General features: G+C 39.8%; 3 protein-coding genes across 5 annotated transcripts in view; 2 read left to right on the top strand and 1 right to left on the bottom strand.

The window, feature by feature from the left end:
* Nucleotides 1-901, bottom strand: part of lrrc57 (leucine rich repeat containing 57) — a 7867-nt gene extending 6966 nt beyond the window's left edge. The window contains exon 1 of one of the 2 annotated variants that reach the window (XM_008398717.2): nt 771-901. The gene's annotated coding sequence lies outside the window, so the exon portion shown is untranslated. Of the gene's footprint in view, nt 1-587; nt 750-770 lie in introns of those variants that run through there. The other variant, XM_008398719.2, reaches the window with a different exon arrangement.
* Nucleotides 902-1639: 738 nt separating this feature from the next.
* Nucleotides 1640-5303, top strand: haus2 (HAUS augmin like complex subunit 2). Its single transcript, XM_008398716.2, has 7 exons — nt 1640-1762; nt 2355-2441; nt 2791-2889; nt 3435-3504; nt 3804-3936; nt 4038-4146; nt 5009-5303. The coding sequence occupies exons 2-7, from the start codon at nt 2355-2357 to the stop codon at nt 5147-5149; spliced, it is 639 nt and encodes a 212-aa protein (XP_008396938.1). The 5' UTR covers nt 1640-1762; the 3' UTR covers nt 5150-5303.
* A 1345-nt stretch (nt 5304-6648) lies between these two features.
* The window catches only part of srp54 (signal recognition particle 54), a 13384-nt gene continuing 6782 nt past the window's right edge, over nt 6649-13250 (top strand). The window contains exons 1-9 of one of the 2 annotated variants that reach the window (XM_008398714.1): nt 6649-6756; nt 9021-9109; nt 9350-9447; nt 10564-10655; nt 10739-10823; nt 10908-11012; nt 12330-12396; nt 12503-12560; nt 12663-12813. In XM_008398714.1, the coding sequence (XP_008396936.1) occupies nt 9370-9447; nt 10564-10655; nt 10739-10823; nt 10908-11012; nt 12330-12396; nt 12503-12560; nt 12663-12813 (636 nt within the window). In that variant the 5' untranslated portion in view covers nt 6649-6756; nt 9021-9109; nt 9350-9369. The remainder of the gene's footprint in view (nt 6757-9020; nt 9110-9349; nt 9448-10563; nt 10656-10738; nt 10824-10907; nt 11013-12329; nt 12397-12502; nt 12561-12662; nt 12814-13250) is intronic. The other variant, XM_008398715.2, reaches the window with a different exon arrangement.

Raw genomic sequence — 13250 nt, 5'->3', positions numbered from 1 at the left:
TATATATAAACACATGTTTTAGTAGCCCTAGTCTTCTTCGAGAACATTCATTCTCAATTCCGCTCATATAATCATGATTACATTGACTCTTTTCATGACTTGATCCAGAATAGTTATCGAATTTATAATAAAGTATAAATATTAGGATTCCAATGAATATTTTCTATCTATTGCTTTGAATAAAGTGTCATTTTAGACTTAATGTCAAAAAGAATCTCCCCTCTCACATTTTCATAAAATTGAGAGCAAATACATTTAACCTAATGAGACTGAGGAAAAATACTTTTATGAATAAATAGATGTTAAAGTAATTAATAAGTCCAGTTAATCATTTAAGATTTTATGAAACTTATAACTTCACTCCATATTGACACATGAACTATTGGTCCTCTTTATTATGCTTATCCATTTACTATGAATATTAAACAAGAAACGTCACCGTTTTATTATCATAACTTTACTAATAAATGTTCTGCTGGATTTTATTGTTGCTTTAGGATTTTAACTAGCACCAGTTAAATCGTGCTACGCATTGCTGCTTTCTTTTGTTGTACTGTCATAGTTACTAGAACACGTTAGAATGTCACCTACAGACACACATCAGTTTCCTGCTAGCAGCTCAGGCCCCTCCACTGTACCAAACAGCCGCCTGAGCTCCATGAACCCTCTCAGCTTGGTGTTCCGTGTTAAAGCCTCTCTGCTCACAGATTACCCTGTGACGTGACGTGACCCTACAGCTAACTTCCGGGAGTTCCGTGTTGTTAACTCACCTCACCGTGGACTCGGTGGACGGTTCTGGTCCGGATCAGTAAACTGAATTAAACTGATCAAACCGATGAAAACAAGTTCAGTGAGGAGGGCGTCGCTGCTTCAGAATGAATCTCCTCCTCTTCCCTTTCCGACTTCTTCGTCTTCCGTTTGCGGAGTTACGTGTACTTTTTGCTGTATTTTGCCATCTACTGGGCTGGAGTGGTAGTGCTCGAACTGTGGCTCCATCAGGACTGCATGGACCAGGATATGGAGGCTTTTGAGAAAAAGAGGTTAAAATAACTACAACCATCACTACACCATGTTTGCCCTTTTCGTTTTCCTCTGAAATACCTTTATAGGCATTTTTTTTTTAAAATTTGTCTGTGGAAGTATATGGAAGCATAGCCTTTGGGACTCAGCACACAGCCCTTTTATAATAATAATAATAATAATAATAATAATAATAATAATAATAATAATAATAATAATAATAATAATAATAATAATAATAATAATAATAATAATAATAATAATAATAATAATAAAGGCGCCTTTCTGGCACTCAATGACACCGTACAAGATTTTTATAGTTTTATACCTTTTATTGATTGCAATTCTGTTTTCAACACCATCATCCTAAATATACTGATGGAAAATAACATGTATTCATTAGCTCCTGAATAAGACATTCCCATAAAATGGATATAAAAGGTTAAAATAGAGCCCTGCAGCATAACGCTAAACAGTGGCACTCCACAGGGGTGTGTGCCAATGTGAAATCATAATAATAAAAAAATAATTTAAAAAACATCGAAAAAATAACTTTTGTTTGAGTCCAACAATCAGACCAATAGGGGGCGGTGTTGTTTTTCTAAGATGTTTACCGGAGAAGAAGAAGAAACTTGGCGGAAAAGCGCTCAGATTTGAGTCGAAAAGCCGCAGCCTTTCCCCGGCGCTGGGTCAAACAGAGCGGGTCGATTATGTGGTCGGTAGACTGAGTAACGACGCAAAGGTGAGAGCTTAACCTCCGGTTCATCCACCCCGGTGTCTACACAGGTCAGACACAGTCTGTCTTCTGTGAGACCTGTTGAACCAATAGCTGTGATGTCTATTTGGAAGATAAAAACCTCAGAAAGGCAGCAGACAATGACAGAGATATTAATCTCTTTTGGTTTTTAATGCTTTGCACTTTGACCGTTCAGCCTGTGCTGTTCAGATAAGGATCAGATAACATCCATGTTATCCTTCAGAAAGTTTCATTCACATCCCCGGACTTTCACAGCTAGAAATATCGTCTTTTGTTCTCATTACACTGATAATTTTTTCTTCAATTTACGTTGTTATGATTTTATATCATAAACTCACCACAATACATAGTTGTGTTTGTGAAACCTCTAAATGAAATCAAGTGCAACTAATTTCAGAAGTTACCTGATTAGTAAACAGAGCCCAGCTGTGCGTCATGTAATCTGTATAAATCCAGTTGTTTTATTTCTGACCTCATATGTTTATTAGAGAACAGTAGAGATGCATTAGCTTCCATTAGCTGCTCTTGAGATCTGCTGTATTAATAATGTAGTTGAATGTCCATGTTTCACTTCCAGATGCATCAGTGGGATTTGTCTCCGTTCTCTGTGACTCCGGCTGCGAGTTTGCTGTCCAGATGCGTCTCTGTGGGAGCCGCCTCCCAGGTCAGGACATCATGTCCCCCTGCTGTTATATGAATTATTTTCTCTTGATCTTATTTCCTACTTATCCCCTTATTAAATAAAAAACAAACATAGATATCAAATGACTTACTTTGCAACATACGAGCACAGTTTACTGATTCACTGTGTGTGAAATGTTTCATAATGGAGCAACATGTCACACAAACCTGTGCAAATATGTTTATAGAACCTTGAAAGATTGTTTTTAAAGGTGTAAGCAGGAAAGCCAGACATTTTAGTCAATTCCTACATTTTTCTCATGAATCTGGATGTGTGAGTTATATCCGATAGGTCAGCGCTCTGGAGTGATATCTTCTCTATCTCCCCTTAGGATGAAATCGACTCAGCCTTTTCTGAGCCGAGTCCCGTTTTCTCGGCCCGCCTGCGTGAGGCAGAAGAGCTCATCAGAAAGCAGAAGCGGCTGGATGAGGTATGCCTGGCTGTGATCACACTCACTGCTTGTTGCACTACATCCTAAAGTGCTTGTTTCACTAATTTCAATTAAAATCTTGTTGCTCTAATCAGCACAAAGTGACTATTTTGTGCACAGGATCTAATTTCTATGTAACAACGAGGTTTGTTATTAGGGCTTAAACAATTAATTGTAATGAATCAATTATTTGACTTACTGTAATTTAGTAATTGATAAATCATTAACAGGACAAAAAAAAAGTTGAACAAGAACAGAGCAGTAATTAATTCAAAGCTGTACAAAAAAAAATCTGTACATTTTGCATTTAAGATACAAAAATGTTTTGCCTGTAAATATGTTCTTTCCAGAACTCCTCAAGTAGCTTGTTGATGAGCCGGTCTGACTTTCAGGAAGGAAAAGTCCTGGTTTTCAGAGAAAAATTACCTCTCGTTAAGCGAAAAAAACCCAGTTTCCTTAGCAACCGCTGCGTCCTATTGGTTCTTCAGGCTATAACAACAGGCTGACATTCTGTACACGTGTTCTGTCTGGTCCCACTGATCCAGGTGCAGCTGCAGTTGGAGCTGTTGAAGGTGGATGAACAAAGTGCTGGCGTCGCCCATGGATTCCACCTCAGTGAGTCTCATTCTCATCCAGCTCTGTCACAAGCATTTTATTTTAACCTGAAATCAGCATTAGACTGACTAGACCTGTCATTATGGATCAGACACATTGTCACCGTTACCCAATCTATTATTTTTTTCAATATTGTGAGCAATACAGATATGAATGTTGTATCAGTCATCTCTAGTTTTTAACAGTGCTTCATGAGAAATCCAGCTCAGTTTGTGACATGACAAAGACCAGAGCAGTCACATGTCAGATTACTGCTGATTAACCTCCCCCCACCCCCCGACTCCTCCTCTCTCCATCAGGTCAGAAGAATGAGAAGCTGCAGTTGCTTGGTAACCACCTCCTGGGCATCCTGAGGGAGCACAAGGTTCTAAGACAGAGGCTGATGCGGCCGCTTGCTCGGACCAACCTGCCCGTCCTGGCTCACCTGCATGCGTAAGATCTGATGGTTTATAACAAGAGTTGGTCATCTGGTGTATGTGCTGACCTGGACAAAAGTGTCTTATTTCCAGCTCATGTCTAATTCTCTGCTCCAGCTCTGTGGTGGACTCCATCAGGCTGATGATGGACTTCATAGAGTGTCTGGAGGAGAAGCTGAGATCTACCCACAACCGAACCACCAGCACCAACTCTCTCGCCCTGCTGGTCAGTTCCGTCACAGACGTGGAACCACAAACTGTACCCCGGTATCTGTTTGCAGGATGTCAGTGCTGAACTTCTTAAAGGGGCGGTAACATTTAAAATAGACTTTTTTAGAGCTTTACGCCATGTTATAACGTTGTTCCCTCATCAATAGCATACCAGGAGTGTTGCTTTAATTTTTTTTCATGCATGTTTGAGAACCATTCAGCCATGCAAAACGCCTGGTTGGACTTAGCTCTGCCTTTGAAACGCAGCTCCTCCTCACCTACAGCTCTCCCCCACGACGTCCCCATTCAGCTCCTTCAGACTAGCCAACAGCAATTAGAAAACACCTGGTGGAACTGTTCATCTGCAGATCTCATTATAGGAGTCACTTCTCAGAGCAATGCTGGTAAAAACGTAAATAAAGTGATGACTTCCTGAAGGGGGAGTCTCAGAACAGGACTTTTAAAGAGACAGAAACCCAATTTCAAGGCATTAAATTAGGAAGTAAAATTTATTTTAAGTCATATTTGTTATATGCAGCATTTCTTTAACAAGTGAAGGTAACAGTTACTTAATTATGTCATAAAATGGCACTATGTGCCCGGAAAACGCATAATACTGTCCCTTTAATGACGGTCAGTCTGGATAAATGAAAAGAGTGTAAATAGTGTTTTATATTTTTCAGTCCATTTGTCCATCCATTCTTATCTACTGTTCCAGTAGCAGTTATCTCAGTCAGATGAGCAGTAACCCTTGGGCTGTGCTCAGTAACAGAGACATGGGAACATTTGGAGCACATTTAGCATAAAGCATGTTCTGATCACAGGCTACAGGGACATGATCATTCTGAAGTTAGTCTCTCCCTGCCTCTCCTCTGCAGGATAACTCGCTCACCCTCCTGCTGACTATGGCTTCAGAGTCTGAGATGTTGTTCCAGAGGATTCAGCAGTGGAGGTCGATCAGGTGCAGCCGCCCAGGAGCGTTTGAGGCACAGACTAGTTCTGAGCTGGCTGCTTCCTGAGGACTCTGTGGAGCCCCCTCTGATGAAAACCAGCCGGAATGAACCAGAATAGCTTCCTTAATTCCAACTGGACCTCAGTGTCCTCTTTCTCATACTATTGTAACCCAGACTCTTCAGATTTAAATAAAGCACGCTTGAGTTACACATAAGAAAATCTTTATTTTTTGAGTTAGTCTTTTTTTTTTTTCCATTCAAGTTTCCACCATTTTTTTTATTGCAAAAGTACTATCGCTCTTTTTCTCGGTCAAGGCAAAATGGGTGATTGGCCACAGCGCCCCCTCTGGTGGATTTGGGCAGCAAGAAGATCATGCGTGAACCTAACAGGTGTGAGTTAAAAGTATTTGATCTAAGGTTTGCTGTTCATTTTCAAAATTTGTAAAAAAGAAAAAGTTTTTGTTAAAAAAATGCATTGTTGGGCCTTATTGATATAGAGATTTTGTTTTTAAATAAATCTTTTATCACCTTATCTTATGTTGCTTGTATTATAGGTGTTGTGTAAAAACAGTTACAAAGTCGGCCTTCTATCACCTGAAAAACATCTCCAGGATTAGAGGACTGATGTCTCAGCGAGATCTAGAGAAACTCATCCATGCGTTTATCTTTAGTTGCATTGATTACTGCAACAGCGTTTTCACAGGTCTGTCCAACAAATCAATCAAGTTGATCCAGAAGCTGCTGCTCGCGTTCTCACTAAAACCAGAAAGATGGAGCACATAATACCAGTTTTAAAGTCCCTACACTGGCTCCCTGTAGCTCAGAGAATATTCTTTAAAATACTGTTGTTAGTTTATAAATCACTGAACAGCTCAGCACCACAATACATTAAAGATCTTGTGTTGCATCAACCTTCCAGACCCCTCAGGTCTTCTGGTTCTGGTTCTGGTTCTGGTTCTGCTCTGCATCCAGAACCAGAACCAAACGAGGAGAAGCAGCATTYAGCTWCTATGCACCACAAATTTGGAACAAACTTCCAGAAAGCTGTAAAACAGCTGAAACACTGAGTGCCTTTAAATCTAGACTAAAAACCCACCTGTTTAGAGTTGTATTTGAAATGTAACCATTTACAAATTTAGTGATGGCACTTAATGTAATGTTTTGATTGTTGCGTCTATGTTGCATGACTATGTGGTTTTGTGTTTATGATGTAAAACACTTTGAAATGCCTTGCTGCTGAAATGTGCTATACAAATACAATTTGATTTGATTTTCCCATTTTTCTTTTCCCTCTGTTTGATGTCTGACAAATTTTATTTTATATTTTTATTTTACTTTTTTTTACTGTCATCTTATAATTTGATGTGTGCCCTAAATCTGTAATACTTGACATCTTCTTGTACATACATGAAAAGTGAGTCTGTACACTTAAAAAAAATGGTTTCACGACATTCGGGGAAAGTTTTTCAACCAAAATACCTTAAAATCCAGTTCAGGAGGCCATTTCGACATGCACGTCCATGCGCCAGCCCAGTAAGCGGCGGTACTACGCCCATAAACTGAATATTAACAACCCGTGATGACGCAGGGCTTCCGGTTTAGTTCTGTTTCGATGACACTTCTCTGGTGGAGTTTGGAAACGGCTGCGTTTACATTGTAGTGTCCAGCGCTCGGTAAGCCTGAACAACCACTGACACATTTCTCCTCATTTATTTTGTGGTCCAGTTTCCGCCATTTTAGATACTAATGAGCTAATTGGACCCGGAGACAGTTTCCAGATGAAGACATTGGACTGTCGGCTGTTCAGCTAGCTAGCTGCTAGGTCGTTAGCACTGCTGTAAACAGCTGTGATGTTGTTGAGAGCCGGACGCTCATAAACTGAGGGAAAAAAAAACAACACGCACACCATCAATCTGAGGCCTCGTTGTTGGCGTCCACCAGAGACTGACTTAGTGTTCTGTTTGATTAGTTTTATTTTGGGAGATTATTTAGCTTTGTTACCTCGTCGGTCTCAGTTTCTACGATGAAGTAGATTAAACCGAAAGGCTTTAACGGTTGTTGGCTGTTCACCCAACACAGTTTAGGATTAAAAACACTGAAGTGTCGTCAGGTTTAAATAATTATTCAATTATTACTCTTGAAATACTCCAGAAGAAATTAAAATACCTTCAATATGTTAAGATCTTAAATATATAAGAATTKGAGTCAARCTAAATGACAAGTGATGTTTTTCGACATTAGAAAAATCAGATTTCTTGACCAGCCATCGTAGAGCCCCATGTTTGTTTTAAACAAACGTTAGTATACAGTACATGTATCTCACTGGGACCTCATGTTATAAACTAGTTGAAGAAAAATTACGAAATAGAAGAAAAACTCTGAAATAGTTGTCAACATTATCTTGTGTGAAGYTCTTTAAGACCAGACAGAGAGAATCTACATTATTTTCTGTCTTCCCACAGTTTTTTTTTTCTCAATTGGGTTTAGGTCTGGACTTTGACTAGACCATTCTAGCACATGAACATGCTTCTCACTGTAGCTCTGGCTCCATGTTCAGAATGGTTCTCCTGATGGAAGATTAAACTTCCACCCCGGTCTTCTGCAGGTTCTAACAGGTTTTCCTCCAGGATTCTCCTGTATATATAATTTGTCCATATTCAAGTGTTACTGGCCACAGCATGACACAGCCTTTACTGTTTTTCACCATTATGATGGTGTGTGTAGGGTAATGTGCAGTGCTAGTTTCTCACTGTACAGAGTTTTGCATGCAGGCCAAACATTTAATTCTCCCCGCTTCATCTTGTTGCACGTTTGCTATGGCAAACTTGAAACTGGGTGACTCATTGCTTTATTTCAGATAGATGTTACTTTCTTAGTGAGGCAGTGTGTCGCCGCCAGACTGTGATTGGTTCCTTCCTGAAACACAATAAGTCATAAAAAACCAAATGCGGTTCCAGTAATCTGTTGAACCAATCATACAGCTTACACTGAATTAAGAATTTCATGATGATRAAACTGCAATACTGAATTAATCGCCACACAGCATAAATATGTTTATTCATACCTTATTTATTCACCTTATTRATTTCATTATTGTGATTTGTTGCGCCATCTAGCCATGCTGGTCCTTTTACTGTGCCATTTATTTGATGTTAATGTTTACACTCAGCTGATAGTAATTCACTGTGATTGGCTACTTGTTTGATCTGGCAAAATGACCATCATAAAATGGGGAAGTACAGAAAACCCAAACAGGACAGAGGAGCAGCGCCTGCTGTTGAATATTCATAAAATTATCCATTTTATGAATGTTTTTATGCAGAATAATTCTCCTTTTTGCCTTTCCACCATGTTCCAGACACCGCTAGGCTCACTGAATCTCCCCTTCTCTTCTGTTATCATTTTGTGTCTTAAAGACTAACTGCTGCTTTATGAATAATCTTTATCTTACCAAAGTAAATTCTAAGAAAAAATGTGCAATTCCAGAAATTTCCAAGACTTTTTAAAAATGACTTGAGTAGGAGCTATATTTAGCCTCTGAGTGGGTTCAGTTTTTGAGTTATTTGTCATGGACTTTCCTTCCACTTCGCAAATTTGTTCTTGTAATTATATCTGTCACCATAACGCATTTTGCTGGACGATAAATTATCCCAGAAATTATTGCGATAAACGATATTATTGTTGTTTGGACACTATTTTCAAATAATATATAGATAATKGTATAATAGTTCAAGGTTGCTCTCTTAAAGACCAATAAACGTACATTTTTTTTAAAGGGCTGGKAGACGTTTTAATTATCCAAAGTTAAACACAACCAAAAATGATAAATAAAAGGTGTGTATTTACATTAATCTGATTAMATCATAGTTTCAGCTCATGTTTTCACACTCTGTCCCAGAGGAGATTAATTCACATAGTTTTTCTCTTCTCTGTGTAGAAGCTGTGGCTGTGGAAAGCAGCAGTCTCTGACTCACTGAGGATTCTTACCTGGAAGTTTCCACTCCACAACACCCACTCACACAGACGGTAAGTGGCACATTTTGACCTCACACATACTTAGGTTGCATCAGCTACAGAATTTCAGTTTGATGCAATGATGCCGTAATATTAAAAAAATCATAACGTACAGTAAAGTCTGTTCTATGAATCAGTGAGGGTTGACATGACCACAGGCTGGTAGGGTAAGCAGTGAGTGTAGCAGCCAACAGGATCTTAGTTTTGTTGCTGATTTTGTACATGTCTGTGAGTTCCTCTGGGCTCTTCCAGGTTTACTTCAGAGTGCCATCATGGTGCTGGCCGACCTGGGAAGGAAGATCACCTCGGCGCTGAGGTCACTCAGCAATGCCACCATCATCAATGAAGAGGTAGGACACACAGCGTGGCGGCAAGCACTACTCTTTGTTCTGGAAACTGCTACTGAAGAAACCTTACAAGGTTGATTCAGTTTGACCTGAAGTAGAAGAGGCTTCTAGAAAGGGAGCTCTGTTCTCTACTGAGGCTCATGTTGAGCTGACTTAGAAATAAAATCTCAGATTTCTTTCATAGCAAATCTGTAAAGAGTAAATTTCTGCCAAAATCTCAGAAGTTTTTGAGATCTCAGAAATTTTCTAGAAATTTTCTGAGCTCCAAGTTGAAAATTTGCAAGAAAAAAACCCCTGAAAGTTTGAGATTAATCTCTACAATGACCCTAATACACCATCATAGATTTTCTATTTTACTTTATTTTTTTCCCCTTGCTTACTTTTTATCCAATGTTGACTTTTTAAATTTATTGTATTTGTGCTGAAATATTAGTAAAATCCAGATTTACTGCAGATCTGCGTAATACCAACTGCTCTCTCTTAAAAACAAGGTGAAAGAATGTGATGAATAATGAACAATTCTTCCATAAATGCTCCTTCAGACTCATGTATAAAAGGAGACATTAAATCAGCTTTTTCCCTTCAAATATTACGTTGGACAAAGCTTCTGTTTGTCTTTTAATAAATCTTTTAAAAAATGTAGCATCTTTTGCAATGGTGCACTTTTACAGTTAGAGGAGGCAAAAAAGAAATGGTGGACTAAATGAGATATTTAGATTGTGTTTATCTAGGTTTTCTTTAAAGGTAACTTTCAGGATCATAGTTTTTTTTATAGGTTTTGTTGGCTCTAGTGGCCTTTATTTGAAGGTAGTTTGACAGGAAGGAGGGTTATGAGAGAGGGGGAAGACATGCRGCAAATGTCACCAGGCTGAGAATCGAGCCTGCGACCATTGGCATGAGGACWAAGGCCTCAATACATGGGTTGTGCTTTGCCCCTGCGCCACCACAGCACCCCCAGGATCATAGTTTTAATTGAATTTAAATCTTTTGTGAGAAATTAAAAATTCAGTTTGTTCACAAAGAAGGAGAAAAACTGTTGGATTTGGTTCCTAAAGGAGAAATGGGAGAGTGGTTCTTTAGATGCTATTTTCAGGAGTTTGTTTGTTTTTGTCCTCCCAGGTGTTGAACGCCATGTTGAAGGAGGTGTGTGCTGCTCTCCTGGAGGCAGACGTTAACATCAAACTGGTCAAACAGCTGAGGGAAAACGTCAAGTAAGCATGATGCAGCCGGGTTCTGGTCYCGTTCTCCTGGGCGGAACCCGGCTGTTAGCAGATCCTTTGTCTTCCCCCTGCAGGTCCGCCATAGACYTGGAGGAGATGGCCTCAGGCCTGAACAAGAGGAGGATGATCCAACACGCTGTGTTCAAGGAGCTGGTGAAGGTAGGTCCATAAGTCATGAGAACCATGAGTTYCAGTTGCTGTGAAGTGTCCATGTGTGTGTGACGTGTGTGTGCTCTGTTTCAGCTGGTCGATCCCGGCGTGAAGGCCTGGACTCCAACCAAAGGCAAGAACAACGTCATCATGTTTGTTGGTCTGCAGGGCAGTGGCAAAACTACAACCTGCTCCAAGGTGACTGCACACACCTGGACCTGACACATCCATCCATTTTCTGTACACCCTTTGTCCCCTAGTGGGGTCGGGAGGGTTGCTGGTACACCTGACACACTCTCCTAAAACACCACAGGCATTTTACAGTTCTTCTAAACGACTAAAAAGGACTGCTTTCTCTCATCAYTTATGTTTACAGACTTAAAGATGATCAGACCTTATGGAACATTTTCCTCATCCTTATTTGAAGCTTCTGTTATCGCAACTGTTCAGTATTGTGGTCAAACCCTTGACTAGTAGCACCAAAACCTTCAATGATAATGTAGAGAAAAGAACATTTGAAACAATCAGGATATGAAACAGTCCCCAGAAACTCTGAGCGAATGTTATGATCAGAGGAAAGTAAAACAGAACTTGTTTACTAAAGTATGCTAGGCACAAAAAACCTAAATGTTATAAAACCTTTTTTATACACWTTGAGAAAAAGCATATGTCAAAAAAGAATGGAATTAACGGAGGAAACAGATGTTTGTCTTGGTTCCAACTAAGTCTGAATGAACATCTGTTGAGCCTGATGAAGATGTGGATAGTTAATGTTCCCACAACCTGAGATGAGTTTCAGTTTGGAGTCACTTGGTTTAGATGTGGCATTCTGATGGAACCCAGACAAGACTGACTTCTGAAATTAAGGTTAATTAACAGCTTTTAGTGAATTGTGCAAGAAATTCATCTGAAACCAGATATTTACATGAAATAATGGAAATCAAACTCTTTCCTGTTTTAGGATACTTRGAAATAAAATATTTATTTGCTAAATCCCTGGGCGAGGCATTTTTTTTTTTTTTACTTTAAATTTCTKCAAAACCAGAAGATTGCATCMATTTCCTCGGTATTTGGTGGAATTGAATGAAATGTGTTTATCACCTCCAAACCTCCAGATTGAACCCAGATCATCCTGAAATGTTTCTCCAGAATTTAGCTTTTTTTTTTTTTTAACAATTCAAGTCATTGATTTTGTGACATCAGTTTAGAAATATTTGCAAAGATKTTTGTGATAGTTTTCCTCATTACATCCCTTTCAGACTCTACATATAGAAGAAAATGAAGAGGAAAAAATAACAAGCAGACAGATTGTTTTTTGCGGAAAATTTGCAGTAAACTCACATTTATGTGTTGATGTAAAAAAAAGGCAGAGATCTGCTGATTTTGCGTACATTTCTGCRATTGCAGATTTGCGAAAAACTGGAGGAACTGTTAAATGATGGTCACTGTGTCACACAGCTGCTAGACCTTCATGTCTGTGTTCCACTGACAGCAGTGTTGTTCTTCTCCCGACAGCTCGCTTATTATTACCAGAGAAAAGGCTGGAAGACTTGCCTGATCTGCGCCGACACCTTCAGAGCAGGTAGGCACACACACTGCTTGTAGCATTACCTAGCATGGTGTCACTCTTTATCCAGTGTGCCCAAACATCTTCTCTTTGATGTGAAAACTCCTCTCTTGTCTCCAAGGTGCCTTCGATCAGCTCAAACAAAACGCCACCAAAGCCAGAATACCTTTTTATGGCAGGTGAGBGTTCCTGTGCTGCTTCCCCTGTTTGTAATTAGCCCCTGGTACCTCTCTGCCCCCTCCCTCATTCTCCTCATGGTTCCCTGTTTGTGTTGGGTTCAGTTACACTGAGATGGATCCTGTGGTGATCGCCGCTGAAGGCGTCGAGAAATTCAAAGGCGAAAACTTTGAGATCATCATCGTGGACACGAGTGGCAGACACAAACAGGAGGATTCACTGTTTGAGGAGATGCTGCAAGTCTCCAATGCAGTGGTGAGTACCTGAACTCATCACCACAGGGGATCAGCTGGACGGAAGTAAGGACTCACCAATCCACTTTTTTCTGAGGTTTAGTACCGGCCAATATGACAGAGAAACGGCTGAATTGACTTAAAAGAGGTGTGCCGATTGATCGGTCACCGATCATAATCGGGCCGATTTTCGTGAAAAAGTGCATGATCGGTGATCGGCAATCATTGGCTCCTGTTGCCGATACCGATCACCTGCATCTCATTTYGCAGCCTTCCTGTACAGCTGGTCTCCTCTTTCCTTCACAGTGCGCAAACKCGCAGCAACAAATCCTAAGCGATGTGGAACTATAACGCACTGAGTGAATGGGGAAGTTTGCGTGTTGCGGTGGAAAATTGAAGCACGTCAAAATGCATCAACACAACAAAGCTAATACGACATAAAAACAATGCCATACTTGA

The sequence above is a fragment of the Poecilia reticulata genome, linkage group LG22 (genome assembly GCF_000633615.1).
Source record: "Poecilia reticulata strain Guanapo linkage group LG22, Guppy_female_1.0+MT, whole genome shotgun sequence".
Lineage (NCBI taxonomy): Eukaryota > Metazoa > Chordata > Actinopteri > Cyprinodontiformes > Poeciliidae > Poecilia > Poecilia reticulata.
This window is presented reverse-complemented; position numbering and strand designations above follow the sequence as displayed.

Excerpts from the sequence above, each read along its gene's own strand:
- haus2 (XM_008398716.2), top strand. The coding sequence starts at position 2,355 with ATGCATCAGTGGGATTTGTCTCCGTTCTCTGTGACTCCGGCTGCGAGT. Across the intron at positions 2,890-3,434 it reads AGCAGAAGCGGCTGGATGAG|GTGCAGCTGCAGTTGGAGCT; the intron begins GTATGCCTGGCT and ends CCACTGATCCAG. Across the intron at positions 3,505-3,803 it reads CGCCCATGGATTCCACCTCA|GTCAGAAGAATGAGAAGCTG; the intron begins GTGAGTCTCATT and ends TCTCTCCATCAG.